General features: G+C 38.2%; 1 protein-coding gene across 2 annotated transcripts in view; it reads right to left on the bottom strand.

The window, feature by feature from the left end:
- The window catches only part of kkv (hyaluronan synthase-like protein kkv), a 144,614-nt gene that overhangs the window by 37,623 nt on the left and 79,715 nt on the right, over nt 1–27,276 (bottom strand). For both annotated transcript variants that reach the window (XM_065222217.1, XM_065222216.1), the window contains exon 3: nt 21,271–21,391. In XM_065222217.1, the coding sequence (XP_065078289.1) occupies nt 21,271–21,374 (104 nt within the window). In that variant the 5' untranslated portion in view covers nt 21,375–21,391. The remainder of the gene's footprint in view (nt 1–21,270; nt 21,392–27,276) is intronic.

The following is a 27,276-nucleotide window of genomic DNA, read 5'->3' as shown; positions in this document are numbered from 1 at the left end:
ACAATTTGTCTTCTTGGGCTATCCAGCTAGGTATCGAAATCTCCACGGATAAAACTGAGTTGGTAGTTTTTTTCTAGGAAGCATAGCCCAGCACAACCGAAGCTTCAACTTTTGGGTAAGCCGATCACTCATTCCATGTCTTTCAAATACCTTGGATACCTTCGATTCCAAATGCACCTGGCGATCCCACATTGATTATCTGAGACGAAAATGCCAACAAAGGATCAATTTTCTCCGAACAATTACCGGAACGTGGTGGGGAGCTCATCCGCAAGATCTTCTAACGTTGTACCGGACAACAATTTTATCGGTTTTAGAGTACGGTAGTTTTTGCTTCCAGTCGGTGGCTAAAACACATATCATCAAACTGGAACGTATCCAGTATCGTTGCCTTCGTATCGCGTTAGGATGCATGCACTCGACTCATACGATGAGTCTAGAAGTGTCGGCGGGCATGTTGCCGCTCTCGGATCGGTTTTGGGAATTGTCCCTCACCCGTTCTGAAGTTATGAACCCACTGGTGGATCCAGGCGTCCGCTGGATTTGGTATTTTTAATGAATTTCATAGCGCCTCTCGAATGCTTCAAGCTCCCTGTTCCGTGTATATTGCTGAGCTGGCGGCAATACATTCTACGCTAGAAACCATCGCCTCACTTTCACCATATCACTACTTTATTCTTACGGATAGTCTCAGTTCTATCGAGGCTATTCGCTCCATGAGGCCGGTAAAGCACTTCTCGTATTTTCTCATGAAAATACGAGAGCTTCTAAGAGCTTTAAGATCTTTTGTCATCACTCGCTCGATTCTGGGCAATGAGAAGGCGGACTCACTTGCTAAGGTGGGCGCTATGGAAGGCGATATTTACGCGCGTCAAATCGCCTACAATGAATTTTTCTTCATTTATCGTCAACAGTCGCTCGCCAGCTGGCAAAATAAATGGAGTGAAGGGAGTTTGGGACGATGGCTATACTCGATCATCCCTAAGGTGTCGAAGTATCCTTGGTTCAAGGGGTTGGAGGTGGGTCGAGACTTCATATGTCTGATGTCTCGCCTCATGCCCAATCACTGTTCGTTAAACGCTCACTTGTTCCGTGTTGGGCTGGGGGACAGCAATCTCTGTGAGTGTGGACAAGGTTACCAGGACGCAGATCATATCGGGCTCAAAGTAGACAACCTAATGTTCCAGTTCGGGATATTTTGGCTAGACGCGATCAGGAGCTTATGAAACTCATATATGTTAACTTTAAGAATATTAACCTTAGATTGTAAGTTTGATTAACCTTGTGTTTAGTTTGTATTTTGTACGTGTGGGTTTTTTTTAATGTTTGTTTTCAAGATGAATAGAAATAAGTTCATGTTTTAGGATTAATTAAATATTTGTATCGTAAACCACATTTCAAACCTCCTTCTCCCTTTTTTCATCCAACAAATTTAAAATCTCCACTAACCTCGAGACAACCGCGAGTATTCAGTCCAGTTCCTTTAACATTAAATATAAGACATTAATAATGTATAACGAAAATGATAACTCGGCTCTGTAAAGTTTATTCGTTTGAGCCTGTAGTAACAAAGTAAGTAATTAATAAAAAAACAACCACCCTACTGCTTTCTCTCTGAGATGACTAAGTTGGTCATGACGAGAGGAGCAACACAATATTTGGGTAAAGGAGAATTGCATTATAACACACCATCGACTAGAAATGCTTTAGGCAGTGTCGCTAGAACTATTCCACAGCCGCAGACAGTATATGAGCAAGTCAAACGCACACATTTTTGCTTGTAGGTTTGAAGACATACTTCAAATCTCCTCGTATATCATACGAGTTAGGTAAAGAAGTGTGCGTTTGACTTGTACTGTGTGTGCCATCCTCTATCCCTCACTCAGCCGGGGCAAGTAGAACTCGAACAATTTGATAAAATCTCAAGCTCCGTAATGGTGCCCTTTATGTTGTGAAGACTAGTACTTCAAAAAGGGTAACTTCTGAGACAAGACAGGGTGTCCTCAACAAATTAAGGGAACGGGATGCACTAGATATCCACAACTGGTACAGCAAAACATCACATAGACGCCCTTATTCCCACTTACTACTCAGGGGGTAGAAGGTCAAGAAGAGGCACCACCGGTAACTAAAGCTTGAACCGGATACCTGTGACTCCCACGATATACCCGATTTTCTCTTTGGCGAATAACCCGACTGCAAATGAATTTTCCATTCAATGTACTGTTTCAGGCGCAAGCTAACATTCTTTTCTGTCGAACTGAGCTGCGAGCCCCGCCGAGTAGTTCGTTTATGTAGCCGTGGTAAACCAAAGCGAAAGTCGATTAAGAGAATCGAACAACAAGGATAGGCCTTTTTCAAGTGTTACGCGAGAATTCATTCAATCATCATCATTAGTTTACACATACATTCATACATTATGAATACGAAAATTTAAAACATGTATTGCATGACTTTAGATCGAAAATTTCCTGGGTAAAACACATTACTTACTTGTGTTCTTCGAAGAATAGCACAATTACACGCAATCGAATATACGAAACTCAAAACGACTGCTTCACAAAATTTATCATAATAAAACCACTTCAACTTTACTGCTTTGCTAGCAATCGTGATAGCACAGACAAACAGACGTTACACTTCATTGTGTATCTTCGTTCACGCATTTAACGGTTGATTTAAATATTATCAGTTTCGCGTACTACTCGCCGCAGCGCTGGCATCGGATCACATTGACGTTTCTATACATTTTCTAGAACTTTTATGCAATATTGTTTGCGAGTTAGCGAGCAATCTTGTTTTCCGCGAGAAGCCAGAGAGATGTCGCTACTGAGGTCCTATGTTTTGAGATACTGTGTTTTCAAGAGAAACTTTTTCAAAGTGTTACGTCTGTTTGTCTGTGGTGATAGTATCATTGAAACAGCGGTGCCAGATGTATTACCTCTAGCAATGAATTTAAGTATTATTAAAACAAGTAAGCCGAAGTTTGACTCATTAACATAGATCGGTGGATGTATTTAATGGTGAATAAATATCATAAACTGAATAAATAAAACAAAAACGACGATTTTAGACATTGTACCGGTCCAATTAAAAAAGTCACAGAACATTGAATTCAACAATAACAGGACAGATGGCAGCAGTGCACGTTACCTGTGATTCGCTTTCCTTCTCATGGCGGTAAGCTCCAACTCGGATCAACATTTCATACCAGTCCTGATTGAAGGATGTGCCAAATGTTTGTTAAGGATCGTATTGATTAACATCGATATCGACACCATAAAAGCTTGACATTCGTTATCAGGATTTAATCCGAGGAAAATACCGGTTGGAGCTTACCACCATCAGGGGTGTAAACACATTTTCATACAGCGAAGTTTGGCAATATGATTTATTTTGTCTACCTGTTCTTATGCACGTCACATTTGGTGTTGTACACGCTATTTCAGAACTACCCAAATTTGGGTAGAATCCACCCAGATCTGTCAAAACTGAACCTACCCAAAAATGGGTAAACTATGTTGGGAGTGACAAGTTGACAAATTAACAACGTCGATCGGATTCATGTCGATGTTGTTCATTTGTCAACTTGTAACTGCCAACACAGTTTATTCATTTTTGGGTAGGTTCAGTTTTGACAGATCTGGGTGGAGTCTACCCAAATTTGGGTAGTTTTGAAATAGCGTGTAGTGAAATGAAGGAAGAATAGGCATGGTCTAGGGGCATCCCACTCTAAACTTTGTAAGAAAGTCCTTACTGATATCTAAGATACCTAGAAATACTTAGAAATACTTACGAAATATTTAGCGTGAGTTTATTACCACCTAGGTTACCACCGTTGCTATACAAATTTAATTTACTTGTTTATCTAATATCGTCTAGCATTTTTCAGCGAATATTTTTAAAGCACCCATCCTTTGCAAGAAATTCAATCATTATAATGCCTTACATGAAGTGACGGAATGTTATCCCGATTACGGCTTCTATTTAGAGAACAAATTGAATGATGTCACGCTGCAAGCACTCAAACATTTCACGTTATGGTCCAACTCTTTCTAGCTGATAGTCGTAGGAATCTTCCATCCGTTCCTCGTTGATTTGGATTCCATCATTGTATAATAGATGAAAATTAGACTATTGCCAGGTGTTGTACACGCTATTTCAGAACTACCCAAATTTGGGTAGAATCCACCCAGATCTGTCAAAACTGAACCTACCCAAAAATGGGTAAACTATGTTGGGAGTGACAAGTTGACAAATTAACAACGTCGATCGGATTCATGTCGATGTTGTTCATTTGTCAACTTGTAACTGCCAACACAGTTTATTCATTTTTGGGTAGGTTCAGTTTTGACAGATCTGGGTGGAGTCTACCCAAATTTGGGTAGTTTTGAAATAGCGTGTAGTGAAATGAAGGAAGAATAGGCATGGTCTAGGGGCATCCCACTCTAAACTTTGTAAGAAAGTCCTTACTGATATCTAAGATACCTAGAAATACTTAGAAATACTTACGAAATATTTAGCGTGAGTTTATTACCACCTAGGTTACCACCGTTGCTATACAAATTTAATTTACTTGTTTATCTAATATCGTCTAGCATTTTTCAGCGAATATTTTTAAAGCACCCATCCTTTGCAAGAAATTCAATCATTATAATGCCTTACATGAAGTGACGGAATGTTATCCCGATTACGGCTTCTATTTAGAGAACAAATTGAATGATGTCACGCTGCAAGCACTCAAACATTTCACGTTATGGTCCAACTCTTTCTAGCTGATAGTCGTAGGAATCTTCCATCCGTTCCTCGTTGATTTGGATTCCATCATTGTATAATAGATGAAAATTAGACTATTGCCAGTGTGACACTAACTGAAGTAATTTAGGCTGATCGGAGTAATTCAGCTTACTTTAGTATCTCGAGAATCACATCTTATAGATTACCGCCGAATGTGTTTATCTTAAAGTGGAGAATAATTTCTAGTATTTGGAACGCTCTTATTCTAAACCATCGATTTTCAACCTGGAACCCCCACTGAACGAAAAGGCGAATTAGGAATTAGGCGATGTAGACAGTTCCCCTCTTTGATCATGTTGGAACGCGTATATGAGATCAGTGAGCATGCTCCATGGCCTGAAAATACTGCTGTAAACTTTCAGAAAGGGCTGTGGAATGTTAAAATATTAATATGGACTGTTTTGGAATCAATTTATACAAATAAGCTTTGGATTTATGTTTGCAAAATAGAAGCAAGCTAATGAAGTGTTCTTTTCATTGTGAGAATTGCATAAATTATTATTTCAAAATATTAAAATGTGTATCCTCCCTTGACAAACTTGGCAGACTTCTTCTTCATCGAGTCATCTAGTTGCCTCTATAGAACATAAAGGTAACGAAGTGAGTGTTTTGCAATCCTCTATCATCATCCGAAGCCTAAAAGCACGAAATCTATGTAGAGTTTAAAAAATATCATTGACTCCTAGTAGGATAGTAGGATCTTAACTTTCTCGCCAGTACGGCGAAATCCAGCAATGTATGCTCCTCAAATAGTGGCACTATGGGGAGGTCCACCATCCCAACGAATAGTTCCTGTTGTAGCAACTGTAAATGGTACGCTTCACTATCGTGGCTCACTAGCAAATTAACAGCATAGCTTCGGTTTATTTGATCTGCTTGAGCATTGTCAAGAACTCATACCATTTTCAGGCGACATAATATGAAGGAAACTCTTGGTCGAAGACCTTGGTGATTTGATTGGACAGGTCAGAATAATTCCAGTTTGACGTCCTTTGAATGCCTTTGGAATCTAAATGTTTGGTAGCGCATGGAACAGTAAGTTAGAATAAATCAGTAATTCAATTCGGATGAATGAAAACAGTCCAATGAATATTCTGCCTGGTTAGCTGAAAAATTGTTTACTTTGTTACACTTTTTCATAGATGAAATTAAAATACTTACCCATTAATTAACATGCTTACACATGTAATTTAAATTAAAAAAGGGTAAAATTTGTATCAATTCCACTAAATTCGAGACGAAAAGTCATAAATCGTCCAAGTTAAAACAACAAACAACTATACTAGCAACCGATCACTACGATGAAAATAATCCAGGATTGAAAATACTTAAAAATACTTAAGAATACTTATTACAGATTTAAAACTATTTAATTGATATCAGAACTAAAGTTTAGAGTGGGATGCCCCTAGGGCATGGTTAAAATTTCCTCACCATACCAGTTGATATTTATGAAACATGGACAGTTTTGGCGTGGTGACATGCGCTTCCAATGAATTTTACCAATACATTCAGAAAATGATGATCGAAGAATATTTCAAAAAAGAAGAAGTAGACAAATTATTTACCCATTGTAGAACCTTATGGGAACCAAAGCAAAATGTTCATCATTTCCACCCTAGTTTCCACCACACAAATTTTTCGATTGGATTTCACCGATTTTTCACATTTGACGATACACTCAGCACTTCTGGTCTTCTACCCTCAAATTTCTGGACCGGGAGCACAAGCGAAAAAAAAAACAACGCAGATAGCGACATATATTCTGTTGCTTGCAAACATGATGAATCACGTTTTCTTTTAGTGAATTCGTTTATTAACTTACATTAACTTTTTGTCAGTGCGAACCTCAACCTGAGCTAGGTTTTAAAAACAAACGAGCAAACTGACCTTTGTCAGAAAACAAGCAGACCCAATCTTGATACCCGATCCAGGTTGGAACTGAATAATAAATGAATTCGCTATTTCTTGATGCTAAAACATCAAGTGTGCGTTTGACTTGTACCGTCGCATTAATGGCCCTTCGCTCATTTTCAACTTCAATTCAATTTTCATACTGCCGTACTCTAACGGAACTATCTACCTACCCTCTTTTTTTTCTTGATTTTTTTCCGTGCGGAGCACCAATGCTACCGACACCAGGGAGGCAGCTCCCACACCTGGACCCTACCTATCGACCCATCAATGCATGAACCGGGGACCAACGGTTTTACTTCCCTTAGAGGTAATCGCTACCTACCCTCTTCTAAGACAATTCTATAGCTTATACATTATCACACTAAAGCTTCATGTAAGATAGCATTTCCAACCAACTCTGAAAACCACAAACTTCGCGTATGAAGTAACATAAAAAGTACACGTGGAATGATAAATTGTTTTTTTTTAAATGATTAACGATGCACAAATAAATGCATTAAAAGAATATCATGAATTAAACTGGCACGAAGTTTGTTTTATTCTAAAACTTGTGTGTTCCGATTGTGTCACTAACAAGCTTTATAATAATTTCTGATTTTTTTCTAAATAAGTTCAAAGAGATCTATGTTTCCAGGATGTCTCCAAAGTTTCAGAAATTTTGGCAGCTGGTTTACCAAATATTCCAATGTTATCCAATGGACTTGAGCTTGATCGACTGAGTTTTTATAAGTTTAAGAAATTTATGTAAAATGTTGTTTTAAATACCTTTAGCGAAATTGCTTTTTTTGAAGTATGATCAAACAAATAAACTAAACAGCTAATTATGTCTAGTATAGTATTAATTCTTAATTAACAGTTTAAATTTAAAGTCTGCGAGTTTCACTTTGCATAACATTTAAAATGTCATAAATCCATTGAAACATCGCTGAGATATAGACATTTACGTAAGGTTTTTTTTTGGCACAGACGAAGTTCCTCATGAATTTTCATAAATATCAAATCACTTCTTCGTTATTAAGTGACTGGAGCGTCATTTTTTAGTCACAAAAAAGTGAGGGAAATGACGGTGATAAAGGCTGATGCATATACTATGTCCCGCTCTAATATTTACATGTATGCTAGTTAACTAGCTGAACCAGCTCAACCAACTAGCATGAATGTCAGTAGTTGCTGGAATCTCATGCAGATAGATGCTGACGCCCTGTTTACAATATGCCGACTACTTTTTAGTACAGTTCTAGGTTACAAGCGCTAGCAAACCAGCACAGATGTAAACATAAGGGGGGAGGCTAGAATTAAGTTTTGCTCATTTTCGCGTTACATAATTAATGCATAGCCCCAAAAAGACTTCCCTATATGTTGGCAAGTACCTTAGCATTCAAGTTTTTACGTCTCTCAACAAAATAGCATCTGTCCTCATCCCCACCGTGTGGGCTCAGCCCCGTTCAAAATCAATTTTCTCCCATAGGTATGATTCGATAATTGGCCGATTAATTGTGTGAACAAAAACAATCAACCGAAGCCGGTGCGGTTGGGCGCCTATTGAGGGTGCATAATTTTGAAACCATCAATTCATGGTGCCCACTTTCAAATGATCGAAATCGAGGAAAACCGTCCCAAGCGCATTAGTGTGATGCCTTATGTATAACACTGTGGGGTAATCTATTTTGAATGAACGACCACACGTGCGGACAATGTTTGGCTATGGCTGAATTTAAAACGTAATAATCCACCGTCCACGAGACGGCAAGGGTGATGCTCGATGAATGCAGTTTTGTGCGTCTGTTTTGTTTGATTATTAATGTTTATTAGATGGTATACGTAATACAAATGGTGGCAATTAGCATAGCCGGTGGTTTCAATTTTACCTACTGCGTGAAGTTTGGTCTGGGAAAGAAATAGATTGATTCATGTAACTAAAGCTTGGCCAAGCAGTTCAATTTTTAATCAAACCTAAAATAAAAGCTGCTTGTAATAGGTAATTGTTCTACAAAGGGATACAAACGTCTTGAAAGTCAACAGCAACACATTTGCACTTCAAACCCCAAAGAGGAATAATGTAACCTAAAACTCGATTCACTTAAAATCTGGACGCACTGCTTTTTTTTACAACGGTCCTAGTCCTCTCCTCCTTCAGTGATAAAAGTTACGATTCAATAAGATTTAAAAATGTTGAGACCGATGGAAGCCGAAAGAAGGAAATTAATTTTGGACACACACGTTGAAAATCCAACGTGGTCAGGTTCAAACAATTTGAAATCGTTGAATTTGGCTAAATCTACCATGTGCAGGGTCCTTAAACGTTTCCGTGAGTGGAAAACTATTGTTCAGAAGGGTCACAGTAAGCGTCGTAGTGGAACTTACGATCGCCAACTGCCTTGGAAGGTATTGAGAACAATTAGAGCAAACCCAGAACTCTCTGCTGGCAACATTGCCATAAAATACAATTCCAACAAAAGCACCGTCCGGAGGATCCGTCTTCGAAAAGGCTATCGTTCTTATTGTGCCAGCAAGCAGCCAAACCGGACACTGAAACGGAAACGAATGGCCAAAACATGCGCTCGGAAGTTACATATAGAGAGGTTCTCACGACGAAAGATGTAAATATGGACTTTGGGCAGCTTGACGGGCCAAAGTTTTATGTGGCCACGGCTCGAGGAGATGTCACCAACAAATATAAATTCTTTTTTACTAATAAGTTCGCTAGAAAGTTTCTGGTAAGCGATTTGCCGCTGCGGACAAAAAACTCAAGTTTTCGTTACAAATGAATCTATGAACTCAAAGTTCTACAAGGAAGAGTGTCTGATAAAAAAAACGCATTCTACCATTCATCAAAGAACACAAAGGCCCTGTAAAGTTTTGGCTAGTTGCCACTACAGTCGATAGACACTTCAGTCAACAGGGTAGATTTCATCGAAAAAGACCTCAACCCACCCAATTGCCCTCAATTTTCTCCAATCGAGAAATATTGGGCAATTGTTAAGCGGAACCTAAAAAACTGGAAAAGTGACTCGGGATGCTGCAGAGATGAAGAGATGATGGAATAAAATGGCCGCTGAAGTTGACGAACAGAGTGTCCAAAAGATGATGCGAGGTATTTCAAGAAAATTCGTCGTTTCATCAAAACCAAATCTTAGTAAGACGGTTTATATTTTTCCCTGAAAGTGCAATTAAAAACCTTTATATTGACTGTCCAACTGTTTTGTTTTATCAAAACAATCCCGAGATAGAGCTGATTTCTTGCGTCCTGATGTTAAGTGAATCGAGCTTTAGTTGTCAAACGAAAAATATTATGAAATTATTAAAATCCGATCCAAATTCAAAGATGAAGAGCTCTTCAGCGTAAATAATTTTAATTGTAACAACACGTCATTAATGGAAATCAATCCTATTTTATTACTATTACATCAAATTTGTTCTTGTTGTTGCCGTTGTATACATAATATCATGCTGATTTCCTGCAAGTAGTTCGTAGTAGTACTGTCAGATTTGCTGCAACTTTTTACTGACGGATGCAATGTGTGTGAGCCTTCACTCGTTGATTACAAAGTTATTCAACTGAAACGGACAGCAAATGGTAGCTTAGCTTGCGCTTGGTGGTAAGTTTGAAAGTTTAGTTATTCACTTGCATGCCATATCCATCCAAACGGTGGAGCATGGCGCTATGTTTTTCTACACTACCGGTCAAAAATATTTAACAGCAATAATTTAGAATGTATTTTTCATATTTAATGAATATTGGATTATTGAATTGTCAGAAACAGGGCTAGAAAATGTTATTTTCAATGAAAGATCTCACGCGATATTTACAGAGATACTTGATGGAGATTTTCTTCAAAATCTCATCAATTTTTTTTTGTCATGATAGAACGTGACAGTGTTGTGATCATCGTAATTATTAGCTCATTTAATGCTATTTAAGTTACTTGTACCAAGGAAATCTTAATAATGTATTCAATCTACCGATTACATACGGTTGTTTGCTTAAATTCATCTAAATCAGTTAGAAATGGTGATATCAAAACCACATAAGAATTATTCTCATGGGTGCTAGATCATTGAAAAAAGGCAAGAAAGCTAATGATATGTAAAACAGCAAAAAAGGGTCATCTTCCATTTCATTCCACTTAATTAATTTTGGTATCCATGACAGATACGTATTTCGACTACAATGTGCAGTCTTCATCAGTGTCATTCCCACTAAAGAACTTATCAAAATCTAACCCTTTTTTGCTGTTTTATTTAGCATTCCGCTAACAACCCAATTTCATTACTTTATTATGATGGCTACCAAGCCTTTGGGGGTTTTCCTTATTAGAGAGTTGTATAGATTTTTCTCCTTTAGCTTACTTAAATCTTTGGTTTTTATTAGTTAGGTAGGTTCCGATTCAACACATTGTAGTTTCATTTTTATACCTATGATCTTGACTTTTTTACCTAGGGGATGAGTACTTAAGGGGGTTAGATTTTGATAAGTTCTTTAGTGGGAATGACACTGATGAAGACTGCACATTGTAGTCGAAATACGTATCTGTCATGGATACCAAAATTAATTAAGTGGAATTAAATGGAAGATAACCCTTTTTTGCTGTTTTATTTAGCATTCCGCTAACAACCCAATTTCATTACTTTATTATAATGATATGTAGTTTCGTCTCGTTATAGTGAGAGGACCTGTTTTCTCATCGTCACATGGCGGCCGTGATATTTATCAGCTCTGGTCAGAAATTCCTGACTGCTGCATTAAAAAAATATGAATTTCGGATCGGCCAACCTCCAGTTAGATTACTAATCCCAAAATATTAACTTGTGCAAAATTGTATGAGAATTTCTAGGGAAGAATTTCAAAAATCACTCTAACTTTGCTTCAAATTGTCCAACTGTTGCAATGACAAAAAGCCTATTGTTGTTACGATAGGTTTTACAGCATATCAACAATGATAGCAATGTGAAAAAATGACAATATAGGGTAAATTGACAAAGATGAATATGTGCGAGACAACAACATCAATTTCATTACAACAACAACAGGCTTGTTTATCATTATCATGACAACCATATATTAATGTTTCATTGTTTACAACCAAAGTTAGAGCAATGTAAGTGAAAATCAATAATTTCCTATACTAATTCACCGAAATCTCCATAAAAACTTCAAATTATTGGCGTAACCTCTAAACCTCCATCAATCTTTACCATTATGTGCACAGGCGCCTATTTTGGGATTTTTAATCAATCTGGTGGGTGGTTTATCAGAAATTCGTCACTTTTTTTTCAAAATGAAGCACCCTAGGCCGAGGGGAAAGACGGCTTTCATTTGAGTACATCTTTTACTCAGAGTTGCTCAGAGCTACTCTGGTTTACTCTGAGATCTGATCTAATTTGTGACGATGGGCATATAGTTTTGGAATCTGACCATGCAAATGTCAGTTCGATAACGAAACGAAAACAATGAATGAAGAAATAAATGGATGTATATTTAAGTATGGAAATGATCTCGTTTGCTACAAGTTCATTGATGTTTTGGCTATTTTCCTAAATCACTCTGTTGGTGTCTTTTTGCTGGTCACTTTTCCTTTTGCAATGGTTATGAAATTGACCAGGATCTTGCTACCGTAGTACTGGACATCCAGATGCTTAGAGCTAGCGAATGGATATTTCCTTCCGGCTTCCAGCTCTGGTGGGAACATGTACTTGAAGATGAATCCTATAAGGGTCTCGGTTGATAGAACAGGAAAATACAAACGTACACACTATTCCACCAAACCCCCGCCGCCGCCCCATTTATTTGGTATCAAAACAGCAACGTTATCGCGTGATGTTTGTTTTGCTAGCAGGTTCAAAAAACTAACGTTCCTTAACACCAAAAACATTGATTACTTGGGCTGCGCTGTCAAAACAATCGAGATAATAAAATCGTTCATCAGAGAGCATAAGAGTTCCTCAGAGTTACTCTGGATTGCTCTTAATGTCTCACTGTCTTCCCTCTCGCCTTAGGCTTCAGCTGTGAACAGCTGGTTTAAACATTTGGTAGCCACATTGGATATGCAGTTCACAGGTATTAAAGTGCTGGTAAAATACAGAAGTAAGTTTCTAGCTCAATCCTCACTTCTATAACATTTCAGTGCTAAAGCCTCAAGTTTAATCACGTATATGGGATTCAATTATATGTGACGCCAAACTAAGTTCTATAAAACGTACTTTACGGTGAGTTGCAAATCACTACACGGAAGATTTATAACATAATCTGGTCGTTTAATCCACAACTTAGTAATCTAAAATTCAGCGAAAAATACGATGCAATTAATAATTTGAATATCTTAAGCAAATCAACAAATTAACCGAGGGCAAATACTTTTGGTCGGTATTGTATTTTATATTGTTTACAATATTGCATACAATTTTGGCAGGTATGAATAAACACACGTGAGGCGTAAGCGTTAAAATCATACTAATCGCCAAGCAAACCCCTTTTAAAATGATCAACTCTCCCACACGTCAGATTCGTTCACACTATTAAAGAGATACAAATCATTAGGATTTGCCTACATTCATCATAATTAACATCGAATGTGGGTGAAGAATTATACAACCGAAATTGCGGGGTAGCAGTGGTTAAGCGGTCAACCACTTTTGCACACCCACGCTCTATCGCGGTCAGTCTCGTGCAAGCACACATGCTTGGACTTGGCATGGATTTGGGTGGGCAGTGGCAGACAAATAATAACAGTACTTTTGTTTGGTCCCAGCACCACCCGAGGAAAGTCGGATATCAAAATACTTCACCCAACCGATGGATGTAAGATTCGCTTACAATTATGTGGGATTCATCATCAGAGGATGTAAGTGGAGACCACATGAACCGAGGATGCGATATACCTAGCTGCGGTCCAATGCAAGAAAATTGGAGACCGAAAAATGTAGAGTGTATTAGTGAGGTAAATTAATTATGTCGAAAAAAAATAGGAAAAAGGTTGCCGACTGGACTCGAACCACGAACGTTGCGATTATCAGACCTGTGCTTTCTCCACTGCTCTCTCCATGCTTCTGAATAAGGATAGCCTAAAAGCAAACAAGAAGCGTTCTTTTCCTCTCACACTCGACTTCGTATGCTTTTTCTGCTGGAGAGATTCGAGGCAAGTGTGTGTGTCGTTCTACAATGTTCTACAATGTGCGTCGTTCTACAAGCTTACTGATATAGTCGAAAGCGTAGATAGAACACAAAATAAAAAAGACAAAAAACCATTACATCGCTTGCATGGTCAATCTCTAACATTCGTTGCGATGTTCATGAACAGAGGATGATAGGAAACGGAACTAACATTCATTGTAATAGATTTTTGGTTTGCGTGTATCAAAATTATAACAAACTATGTATTTGAAACAGGGTTACTTCCACTCACTCGCTATAAAAAAATGTTTTTCTTAATTATGAAATCATGAGATGGTATAATGATAAATAGAATGTGTAAGCTACAAGAAGAGCTCGTGAAGTATGTGTTTGACACATGAAATCTGTCAATATTGCCTTTAGTGCGTCACAATCAGCGATTTTACGACTCGTGAGCGCTCACTCTGAGTGAACGCTCACGAATCATAAGCAAAATTGACAGGTTTTATGAATCAAACACATAATTTACACCCTCTTCTTGTTACTTACAAGTACAACCAATCATTGTATCAGATAGTGATTGCATAATTCAGAAAATTATTTTTTTATAGCAAGTGAGTGGAAGCAACCCTGATTTGAAATCATGTTCATAACATATTTTGATATGCTATTTTTTAATTTCGGTTGAATTCATATTTTGATATTATATCAACCTAAAAAATATAGTTAAAAACAAAATTTGATATTGTATAACAATCACTGAAATCTACATTTTTGGTTGTTTTCTTACGAGTCAATCAGGATGCTTGTTGTTTTATTTATGAACATCACAAAGACAATTATGATTTTTACAGTTATATTGTGCAACATTTATTGATATTAATCTACCTGCGAATTGAATCTACAATTCGATATAAAATTGATTTCGTCCTGTTCGTCTTTAATACTTATACTAATACATTGTCGAATATTGTTATTAAATCTCGTAGGCTTAGTCGATTTCTTAGCTCATATTTAAATAGGGGAAATGTCAAACGTGAAATTTCAGTAAGAGCTGTTAAAGGAAGCCCACAAGGGGGTGTTTTGTCTCCACTTCTGTGGTCAGTAGTAGTAGACGATTTACTAACAAATCTAGAATCACAGGGTTTTGAGATAATTGGGTTTGTAGATGATATTGTAATAATTGTTCGGGGAAAATATGACGATATAAGTCAGAAGGATTGAGCATAAATCCTCAAAAACCACATATTATCCCATTCACAAAAAGAAGAAACATAAAAATAACTGATCTTCACATGGAAAGGACATCAATGAAACTTTCCCCTGAAGTCAAATATCTAGGAGTTACAATTGATTATAAACTTAACTGATTATAAACTTAAAGGAAAAAAGAAAAATAACTGGAACCAACACTTAAACCAAATCATAGGTAAAGCAACAAATGCACTATGGATAAGTAAAAGAACCTTTGGAAATAAATGGGGACTGAGGCCAGCAATGATCCATTGGATTTACACGGCTATAATACGACCCAGAATTACATATGCCTAATTAGTATGGTGGCCAAACACTAAGGAAAAGTGTACAATAAACAAACTAGAAAAATTGCAAAGACTGGCTACGGTATCTACAACAGGCGTGATGCGTAGCACACCTACGAAAGCCTTAAATACTAAATCTTCTTCCACTACTTCAATTTGTGCAATTAGATGCTAAAAAGAGCGCACTAAGACTTAAGCGAACTAAAACCTTGTTTGAAGGGAACATTAAGGGACACCTATATATATTAAAACAAATACGAGTCAATCCATTAGTTACAGCCAGTAATGATTGGATGGAGACAAAATTCAATTTTAGTCGACTGTTCTATGTGGTACAACCAGACCACTCTCTCTGGAGTGCGGGAGGACCACAAATCCACCCAAGATCAGTTGTATTCTTTACTGATGGATCAAAACAAAATGATAAAGTGGGAGCTGGTGTGACAGGTCCTGGTGTTAATATTTCAGTTTCTATGGGTGGATGGCCAACCGTTTTTCAGGCTGAAATTCAAGCCATACTAGAATGCACTATTGTGTGTTTCAAGCGAAAATATAAACATGCAAATCTGTGCATCTTTTCTGATAGCCAAGCAGCTTTGAATGCTTTAAAATCATTTACATGTACTTCCAAGTTAGTATGGGAATGCATTCAGTTACTTCAACAGTTGTCTAATAACAATACAGTAAATCTCTACTGGTTGCCAGGACACTACCCAAGTAACAATTTTGGTTTTATGAGGGTTCTGTAGACCATGATTTAGACTTGTAGAATGCTATAAAACCTCCATAAAGCTTGCAATGTTACTTGGGTGTGGAGTAGAAGGTAATGAAAAGGCTGATGAACTAGCCAGGCAAGGATCATCTAAACAATTTCTAGGACCTGAACCATTCTGTGGGGTCTCTCCAAGCTCCATCAAGATGGAATTAAGGAACTGGGAAAAGATGATGATAGATTGTAATTGGAATAATACTTTTACAGCCCGACAATCAAGAAAGTTTATGATGCCAAATGCATCAAACACACAAAAACTCCTTTGCCTCTCAAAGAAAGACCTATGTACTTCCATAGGACTAATTACAGGGCAATGTCCTGCCAAATATCATCTAAGACTAATTAAAAAAGTTGATGATATTTGTCGGTTTTGTAACGATGAAACAGAAACCTCCGAACATTAATTGTGCAACTGTGCAGCACTTCTTAACAGAAGGGTAAAGTTCTTTGATAAGGGACTACTACAGCCCTTTGAAATATGGTGTTCATCTCCTAGTAAGGTAGTGCGTTTCATACGACACATAATTCCTTGCTGGGAATATACCTAAAGTTAGGCGTTGATGGTTATTTCTAATAGTAGTTTTTCACCCTAATAAGGTTAACAAAAAAAAAAACCGGGGAATATACTACAATAGATCAAATAAATGGGCGCAGTGGTAATGTACTCAACCTGGAAAAAAATATAAGAGTTTTCGTAGCCTATTTTTTATATGATTCTTGAGTCCTATATTGAATATAATTCCACTAACTCTAAAATAAAAAAAAAAAATAAAAAGACATCGTCTATTTCTATGCTATTGGATCGTCATATGACAAAAGCGATTCATTACATACTTTCTTGTAATTTGTGCCACTGGATGATTATTTCCAGCTCTGTACTTTAATATGGCACCGTTCGTAATTTATTGACAGTATTGTTTTGATTTTGAATCTTTATATCAACCAATAGATTTCAAAACATTCAGATTAATAAATGTTATATCATGATAACAAAATAATTACTAATTAAAAATTATTAACGAAATTACTAATATCAAAACGCATACATGGATTTGTTATCAAGAAAAGATGATTTGTTATCTTTTTAATATCCTTCATATATCATTAAGATCTCACTTTTGTTATGATTGCTGGTAACTCGACCACACGGTAGGCAAAATATGCTATCACGAACGCTTACATCAAAATATCAAATTTAGTTTTCGTTTTGTTTTCATTCTCTGCTCGGACAGCCAGCCAACAGTGAGTCAAGCTTGAAACGAAACAAATTGAGATTAGTCGATACTGTGCGTGTGACGGTGGTAAACAAGCAAAAGATGGTGAAAACTGCTTTGATCTAGTTGGTAAAATCACACTATTTGCTGATAATGAGTTTGCATGTGCAAATTTGTTTTCGAATACGTGTTCGAATCGAGACTGCTGAAGATTATGTAAATTTGTATGAGGTGAAATGGATCATTCAAATTGAGTGTGTGTATGTGATGAATGAGAGCAATTTGTACTCTCGTATGCAGAGGACAAGGTGGTTGGTGTCTGTTTGCACTTGAACTGATGTTGAGAAAAAAAAATCATTGTTTATGAGGTTTGAAGAACCGTTATGATTACCAGTAGACCACACAAACAGAAAGGGAAAACTAATTTACATATGCTTTGCACGTTGCACTTGGTATAGGGGTAATTTTACGTATGCAACGCTTTTAAAATCATGTAAGCATGATCAGAAATAGATTTCATCGTGTTATTATTTATCTCACAATGGTGTGCGAAAAAGAAAAGTCGTGGAACTTTCAATCATTCAAATTCATACTGCTGCTGCTCATGAACGGCTTCAACGAGTATAGCATTTATTTCAAAGCACGTAGTACATAAAACGGCCATTTTCAAGAAACTTTACTGGACAACAGTATCTAATGGTGGAATGGAACTGGTGAGTCATTTTTTTTGGAATTCATTGACAGATATAAAGGAAAACTGCAATTTGAGGTTAATGGTAACTGTTTTACGAATGAATTGACATCTACGATCAAAGTTGGCGTGGAGAATTACATTTTTTACTTAAAATTATCGACACCAATATTAAAATTGTCAGATTTTGCTAATACGAGTGCACTTTCTATGGCATCACTGGCAACCCTAATAAAATTTTAAGTTTTATGAATTACTACAAAGCAACTATAAAACAACATTCATAAAACCTTGGTCAAGGCTATTTTGTCATTAATGCATCCACCAAAACCTCATTAAGACTAGAAGATGTCTAGTTGGCCTACCCTGGAGAAGGTTCTGAAGGGGGTATTCTCGAAGCTCTTCAAGATTGATTTACTGCAAAAGGTTGTATGACGAACGCATTGAGAATCATTTGAAAGCTACAATAATACCTATTTAGCAACAATAAAAAGCCTTTCCAAGCCATTTCCCCTAGCCGATTGCAAAATTCACTAGGAAAGCATCAATCAAGATAGAAAAGGATTTATGAATCCGATATGATCAAAATAACTAAAATAGAACTATTGTAACAAATGTATTAAATTTATTATAATAGTTCTCTTTTAATGCCTTATTAAATATTATGTAAAATGCACGTGAAAACATCGAAAAAAATAAGTCCGCCCTTACTAAAACTTCGATTTGACTAATTATTTTACATTTAAAAAAAATTCTTCAAATCGAGTATGGCCGAGATTTTTTTTTATGATTTTCGCATTTAAATGTTTGCTAATTGCTAAATTTTTCAAAATATAGTTATATCGAAGGAAATATAGATTGAAAATCGAAGAATGTAAAAAACAACCAAATTGTAACATGGTGGTGGCATAAAATTTCATTTGCATGGGTTATTCGTTAAAAAGTTGTTTTACTTGCAAGAAATCCTTAACAAATTCATAAGGTTTTAAAATGGCTTTTATTAAGAAAACTTGCAGGCTGAATTGTATTTATTTAAAGTCATTTGGCTTGATCCGAACCCGTTCAGATTTATGGCAGCATTTATGGAGGCAAAGTTGGTAGTAGTTAAACGTCAAAGTTTGTTTATCTTTCGATAGTTGCGCTGTGCGATCCATATTTCAGGCGGTTTTCTCCCGATGGATTGTGAGCAATTACTCAGATAGTTTGCGATACTGTTTTACAACATTTCGCATTTCGAACAGCTGGAAGCGCATCTCCGCTAACTAACAGTTTCAGTGGTTTGCTGTCGGTTTTCATCTAATCGCAAGATCTGGAGAAGGCTGGTATGTTTTTAAATTTCCCACGCTCACTTTACTCTTCTCCGTCAGATGGTCAGTCGTTGATGGTGTGCTAGTTCTTCTAAATAAGTAAAATTAGCTGAAATCGATTTGATTTTTTTTTATCCTACTTCGTCTTGCCTTCGAGATTTCCTTGTCATAAATTTGGCTTTTATTAACTATGAGGAACCATCTTTTAAGCTCAATTTGTAAACAGAGTAATTGTGGGAGCTTAGGATGCACTTTAAAAAGCCCAAAAAGCAACAATAAATGCTGTTTGCTTAATGCAAAACCTAATGGTTTTATGATTGCTTTTATAATGATAGAACACGTTTATAAAGTATTATATCAAAACATTAATAAACAATGGCTAATGACGTTTATGCTTGAATTATAGAACAATTTTAAGAAGGGATTGAGAACTGTTTTAAATTTATTTTTAAAACAAGACAGTTTTTGACTTTCTTGCCAGACTATAAAAGGTTTTAAAAACAGCAAAAAGCTGAATTACTAAGCAGGAATGTTTTAAACTTTGAAATGCTGTATTTAAACTAAATGGATTGTTCATTGCCTTTATAAAACCATTATAAATCAGAGTGGATGCCAAATAGCTACTGAATTGTTACTTGGGTAGCGACGATCCTCTCAGAAATAGTTGCAGAAACTTGATAACTAAATTGCGTGACACTTGTTTGTTTATCTACTACAAAGTCAACTCTCTCCAACTCGATATGCAAGGAACCATCGGCCTAGGGTGGTTTCAAGTTACAGAATTTCTGAACAAAAAATCAGATGTTTTAAATTACTTAACATAACACAATCCGTATAATATTAAAAAATTGTAATCGGAACCTGAGCTCATAGTCAGCCATGATTGAGTTAATTAGGGAGTCTTCAATTATTATAGCCTCCGAAATTATTACAATTATGACAATTGCTACAAATATTTCCGAACTTTCTTAATCCGATAAAAATATCAATTAGACCTACTAATCCGTAGCCCTGAACATTTTAATAAAACCACGTGTGGATGTACCTAACAATTTAACCGGAACTTAAATAGATCCAAACGTTAAAATCCTTCCTTTCTATCATTAGAACAATTACGCAAGCGTTCAACTGAAGGTCGATTAAAATATAACTCGCCGTGTGTCTGTTTAGCAAAAAATAAAAAAAGAAGTGGTATAGGCAAAAGTGAAAGGACAGTTCCATTCCGCTCCCCAGAGGCCGTACCGTTTTTCGTGTGTGGCACGGGTCAAGGTTGGGCAGATATTTACTTTTTTTCTAGCCGCTATCGATAACCCTGCCCCTTCGGACACGTAGACGTAACGGATACGCACCCAACCAACGCACCTTTTATTTTCGACTTTGATTCGTGATTTTGTGAGATACATATCTATCATTCCCATTCCGGTCCATTTGATCTACATACTCAAACCTCTTGGAAACCGGTTTGTTAATTTAATAGTAATTTATTCCACACCACCTTTAGACTTTTTTCTCTGCAACTTGGTGATACGTCAACAGTAGAAATATGGCGAAAGGAAACCTCTAGGTTCTCCGTTTGAGCAGCGAAATCAATTCAGACCTGCAATTTGATGGTGGTTCGTGTGTGTAATATATATGCGGTTATTATCGACTGTTATAGTAAGCATGGGGAGCAATTTCCACCTATAATGATCAAAGACGCTGAGGTCATGCTTAACGAGATTGAGTAGAAATAGGTTTACTCAATAAAGGAGAAGCTGGTGAGACAATTTCCGCCTGTTTCTAAATTATAAAGAACCGGGCTGCAAATTGGAGGAACCCATTACGTGAGCAGCCTCAGTGTCAACATTAATGAAGATTGATTGTACAATTGAATAATTTCGGCTTGTTTTAAAATGAATTTATTAAAACAAATCGACTTACCTTCCGCCATAGATGTCCTGAGTTAGTGGGGTGCTCTCATCGTCTGTGAAGTTGTCATCGCTCTCGTTCTGTGGTGCCAGAGGTCGATGTCTGATAGCAGACATCCTCTCGGCGGATGCCTCTGCAAAGATAAACAGAACCACGCATCAGTAAGGGTGTATTGCCGTGGAAAATTACAATCCTCCTAAGGGAACATTCAATAATTACGTAAGCAGATTTTTGATTTTTCGTGCTCCCTCCTTCCCTTGCAAGACAACGTAAGCATATTTCTAACACCTCCTTCTCCCTAAATGCTTACGTAATTATTGAATTTCCCTAAGAAGTGGCGGAAGTGTCAGAAGAACAACATTATCAAGATCGGCGTCTTCAGCTGGTGGATGGTGGAACTAAGACGTACATATAGGATCAAAATATGGTTTGACTAGTGAAATTTAAATGCGGTTTGCTGTCCGGTGTCTTGTTCTGGTCAATCAAGTTTTGGTGGGTAGTATAATGGCTTCAAAAGGTAAAGATGGGTGCTTTAGTTAAAGATTTTATTTTCGGGCAACCAACTCCCAACTCATAACCCAAAAAAGGTAAAGCATGATGTAGGGACATGTTTTTTTCCCTTGATTTGTTTTCCGTCGATCTTGTTTTCCGTGCTGAGTACCAATGCTTCCGACGCCAGGGAGGCAGCTCCCATACCTGGACCCTACATATCGACCCAACAACTAATGGACCGGGGACCAACGTGATCACAGATTTTATGCCTCAGAAAAGCCCGACGGCACCGACTAGGATTGAACCCAGGCCTGTTTGGGTGAGAGACAATCACGCTTACCACTATACAACCGGCGCCGCATGTTACACATGGTTCGCACAAATACCTTAAAGTTTGGATGAAGACAGAAGAAGTACACCAGAAAGGTGGACATAGAGGGCAATGTCCATAATTTTTATCACCAAAGGAGGACAATTTTTCTTTAATAATTGTTTTGAAACAGTGCGCTATCACGGGAAAAAAACCGTTTCGAAATTCGTGAACCTCAAAACCACAAATTGCGAAACAAGTCAATTTTTCGTTTACGATAGAACAACATGAATAAAAATCATGAAATCGTGAACAATGACAAAACAAACGTAACGCCTGTGTTATGATCTACTGAGCACCAACAAAGGCAACAAAAGTCATAGAATCATGAACTCTGCTCTGAAAATCATGATCTAGTTCTGGTAAACGTGATTTATGTTAATGAGCTGTTCTTGAAATCGTTAACCAGTTATCGAAAACGGCAACATATTTCATGGATTGTAAAATGACAACTTTCAAATAGTTTTCAATATTTTAAATGGAGTGAGAAAGTGGAAGGAAAACAACCGAAGACTTGAGCGCAAGTTTTAACCCACACCCAAACTGGCAGCAGGCATCTGTCCAGCAGATGGAATGGATACCCTTTCAGCTCAACTAATCAACGGATCTCGGGTTATCATGAAAGCAGCTTATATCACCTTCGACTTGCTCCGATGAAAGTGATGGCGATGGCGGGCGCAATAACACCAGATGCGTTCGGGGATTCTTTTCTTCGAGGTTTACTACCGTCCCAGCCACTAGCATTGTGTCGGAACACCATTCTGATGATACGGCTTAGCTGCATTCACTAATAAACTACACACCATAGGGAGCTGCAGCGCCGAGTTAACCTCACTTTTTTGACATCGAAACCATGGCCCACTCAGTAATGCAACAAACCCTTTTGTTTATTACAGCGCTCCTAGTGAACGTTTTCGAAAGCTTTTGACGTCTATTTGTGGACAACAACAATAATAGTGTACTTTTTCAGTTCATAGAGCTTTTTGACGTTTCATCGGCGCACACTGATGCACCATTGAAATTGAAGGAGTGCGAGACAGAGTGGGAAACAGATTAGTTGGAAAACAAACCATCCATGCATCCCTGCGTGCTAGATAGAGAAAGACGCTTAAAGACAGTCATAATGCAAGTGGAGCGTAGACAAAAAATAGTGCACAATGCAAATGAGAACGACCCAAATTTGAGTTTAGGTCACTCATAAATGACATATGTAAAGTGCAGGAACTCAGCAATGAGTAAATTTACCTCATGTTTCTCCAGGTTTTCCATGTTTTTCCAGGAAAACCTTTCCAAATATGAGAAAAGTAAAGAATGGATTGACTGCTACTCCTAGACTCAATTTCCTTCATTTTCCAGTAGATTTTTAAGTTTTTCCACAGGAAGCCATGAAGCAAATTGATTCATCGCTGCACTTTTGGCGATAATGAGTGAACTAAACTCAAATTTGGGTCGTTCTCATTCGCCGTGCACAGTCACCTGGAAAATCCATCGTGGTCCGCGGACAAGTTGGCTAAAGTTTTCCTAGAAACAAACGTACAAGAAAACCTTGACGATGAATCGGAAGCCTCAAAGTAAACGCCGGAGTGGAACAGCCAACCGTCAGCTCCATGGAAAGGTCATGAGGTCCATCAGAAGCAACCCAGGTATGCCGATCGCGACATGGTTTACACGTTCAATTCGCGTTCAAGTCAGTTAAATTCAACTGACTTGATCAATTGACTTACCCTGTCTAAACCCAGCTTAACACCCGTGCAGTCCAACTGCGCTCACCCAGGTATGAAATCTCTCTCTCCTTTGTCTCATTCTGCTACCAAAGATAAGAGACACGCTCCCGTATTTGAGAGCAGCACAACTATGTTTTGCACCACTCTGAGTTTCTAGCCCATCCCTGGTTTTGGCCCTGGAGCTGGAACTGGAAACCACACAAGGTGCACCCGGAACATGTCCAATATGGTCATGGGCGCTTGAGATTACCACCATTGCAACCACCAGAAACATATCCAGATGCGGCCAATTTCATCCTGGACCAAGAAATCGAAAAGATCTCCAAATGACAAAATGACAAGCGATCAACGATAACGGCGCCGGTGGTGTAGTGGTAAGCGTGATTACCAAATGACAAAATGACAAGCGATCAACGATAACGGCGCCGGTGGTGTAGTGGTAAGCGTGATTACCCCAGCAGGCCTGGGTTCAATCCCAGTCGGCGCCGCCGGGATGTTCTGAGGCATAACATCTCTGATCACGGCTTCCTTCGGATGGGAAGTAAAACCGTTGGTCCCCGGTTCATGAGTTGATGGGTCGATAGGTAGGGTCCAGGTGTGGGAGCTGCCTTCCTGGCACGTCGGTAGCATTGGTGCTCAGCACGGAAAACAAGATCGACGGAAAAAACAAACCAAAGGAAAAAAAAATGCGATCAACGATCTGAATGATAATACTATTTCAGAAGTGAAAAGCAATCATTATACAATCTTCTTCCTTTTTTCCATGACAAGCAGCCCATGCGATACAGCTCACTCAGGGCGGTAGAAAGAAGCAAGCAAATTGTTGTCAAGCTGTTTCACGAAGTAAAGCCGAAGATGATACACGTGTGTTAATGGGACTTTTCTTGTTATGTCTTTTCTCGAGTCAGATCAAGCTATGTCCTCATCGGTGTATATTGCAACAAAGCAGGCAAGCAATATATCATTATCCTTCAACCACTCCGATCGAGTTTGTATGGTAGTCGTAGCAACTGTTTTGTCTGTATCGTTGGTTGCTTTATAAGTTTGGATTCGCTGTCCTGGACGCTCAAAATGATAACCTAATGATAATGATTCTTATGGTTGTGTTCTCGTGTTATTTGTGATGTCACATGATGGGTTTAACATAATACAGGCTGACTCACGGGGGCCTCCCTTAGCTCAGTCGGTAAAGGCGCAGCTACAATGCAAGACCATGCTGGAGGTGGCTGGGATCGATTCCCGGTCCGGTCTGGGAATTTTTCGGGTTGGAAAATTTCTCGACTTCCTTGGGAATAGAGTATAATTGTACTTGCAACACAATTATACCAATGCAAAAATGGTACAGGCATCGAAAGCTCTCAATTAAAACTGTGGAAGTGCATCTAGAACAATAAGTAGAGAGCACGCAATAAGCTAATATGCGATATGCAATAAGCTTGAAATGCGACGAAGAAGAAGAGGCTTACTCAACACCCACATTTACAAAAAAAAAAAAAAAACAGTGTTCTATGGGATCACAAAACCTTCCATTTGGCGATTGTTGTTCATGAACTAGGTTTTGAATTCTCGTTTAATTTGAAGGGTCACATGATAGAGTTTGGTCGAAGTAAAAAACTGTAAACCTCCCCAGGTACGCGGAACATTTCCGGATGTGGCCAATGTGGTCCTGGGGACTTAATATGACTAACATTTAAGTTTGTTTTGAGCAGTGTTTCTTATCCGGGACGATAATCATATTTCCTGGGAAATTAGTTTGACCTCCCGGGCAACAGTTTTGTTTTTGCACAGAAACCATGCTAATCATAAATGTTTACTAAAAACTTATTGATTTGATTAACTTTGGAAAACTCGGAAGAACCTTTCCAGAGGAGGCAGAAGGCAGAAACTTCCGGGAATCGTTGGAGTAAACTGCCGGGAAGTTTTGTTGTCATTATTAAAAAGGCTTTCAGCCTTGGTCTGGTTTACCTCAACTACCGGGAAAAGTCGGGGAACTCTGAAAAAATAAAAACTTTTGGTGAAGTAGGAAGAAACTTCGAGGTGAAGTCAGGAGAGCTATCTAACGTTTTAAAGGTTTTCGTCACTGAGAAAATGATGAACTCGGTGGTTTACAAAACCGAATGTCTCCAGACGCGAATTCTGCCCTTCATCCAGTCACATGATGGTCCGGTGACATTTTCATAATTCCGAAAAACGAACTTCTAATCGGAAGATATCTAAACTTCTAGTCTGAAGCTCTCTGAACTTCTCCTCGGAAATTATCTAAAAATCTCTTTGGAAGTTTTTGACAAAAGTCTCTGAACTTATCCTCGGAAGTTCTTTGATGGTCTTGTTGGAAGTTCTCTGAACCTATCCTCACAAGTGCTCTGAACTTTTTGTCGTAAATTTTCCAAACTTCTCGTCGGAAGTTCTTTGAATTTTTCGTCGGAAAATTTCTGGACCTATGCTCAGAAGTTCTCAGAACATCTCGTCGGTCTCTGAAGTTCTTGTCGGATGTTCTATGAATTTATAGTGGGATTTTTTATTTTTTTTCCTTTGGTTTGTTTTTTCCGTCGATCTTGTTTTTCGTGCTGAGCACCAATGCTACCGAAGTGCCAGGAAGGCAGCTCTCCCACACTTGGACCCTACCTATCGACCCATCAACTCATGAACCGGGGACCAACGGCTTTACTTCCCATCCGAAGGAAGGCGTGATCAGAGATGTTATGCCTCAGAACATCCCGACGGCGCCGACTGGCTTTGAACCCAGGCCTGCTGGGGTGAGAGGTAGTCACGCTTACCACTACACCACCGGCGCCGTTAATTTATAGTGGGATGATCTCTGAAATTTTCCTTGGAAGTTCTCTGAACTTTAGGAAATTTCCGAGAAGTTCACGGAACATCCGAAAAGTTCGTGGAGCTTCGAATAAGTTCACGGAACTTCTGATAAGTTCACGAAAGTTCTGACAAGTTCACGGGAACTTCCAACATGTTCCAACGAGAAGTTCATAGAACTACTGACGAGAAGTTCTGAGAACTTGCGATGAAAAGCTCAAAGAATTTCCAAGGAGAGGTTCAGAGAACCGGGGGCCTCCCTTAGCTCAGTCGGTAAAGGCGCAGCTACAAAGCAAGACCATGCTGGAGGTGGCTGGGTTCAATTCCCGGTCCGGTCTAGGAATTTTTCGGGTTGGAAAATTTCTCGACTTCCCTGGGCATAGAAGTATGATTGGACTTGCCACACAATTATACCAATGCAAAAATGGTACAGGCATCGAAAGCTCTCAATTAATAACTGTGGAAGTGCATTTAGAACACTAAGTTGAGAGCACGCAATAAGCTAATATGCGTATGCAATAAGCTTGAAATGCGAATAAGAAGAGAAGAAGGTTCAGAGAACTTCCAAATAAATGAACTTATCCTCGGAAGATCTCTGAAGATCTCGTCGGAAGTTCTATG

Source organism: Ochlerotatus camptorhynchus, unplaced genomic scaffold (assembly GCF_037179485.1).
Source record: "Ochlerotatus camptorhynchus isolate MF236.1 unplaced genomic scaffold, CSIRO-AGI_Acam_v1.1 ptg000161l, whole genome shotgun sequence".
Classification (NCBI taxonomy): Eukaryota; Metazoa; Arthropoda; class Insecta; order Diptera; family Culicidae; genus Ochlerotatus; species Ochlerotatus camptorhynchus.
Note: the sequence above shows the minus strand (reverse complement) of the source record. Positions and strands in the feature narration are given on the sequence as shown.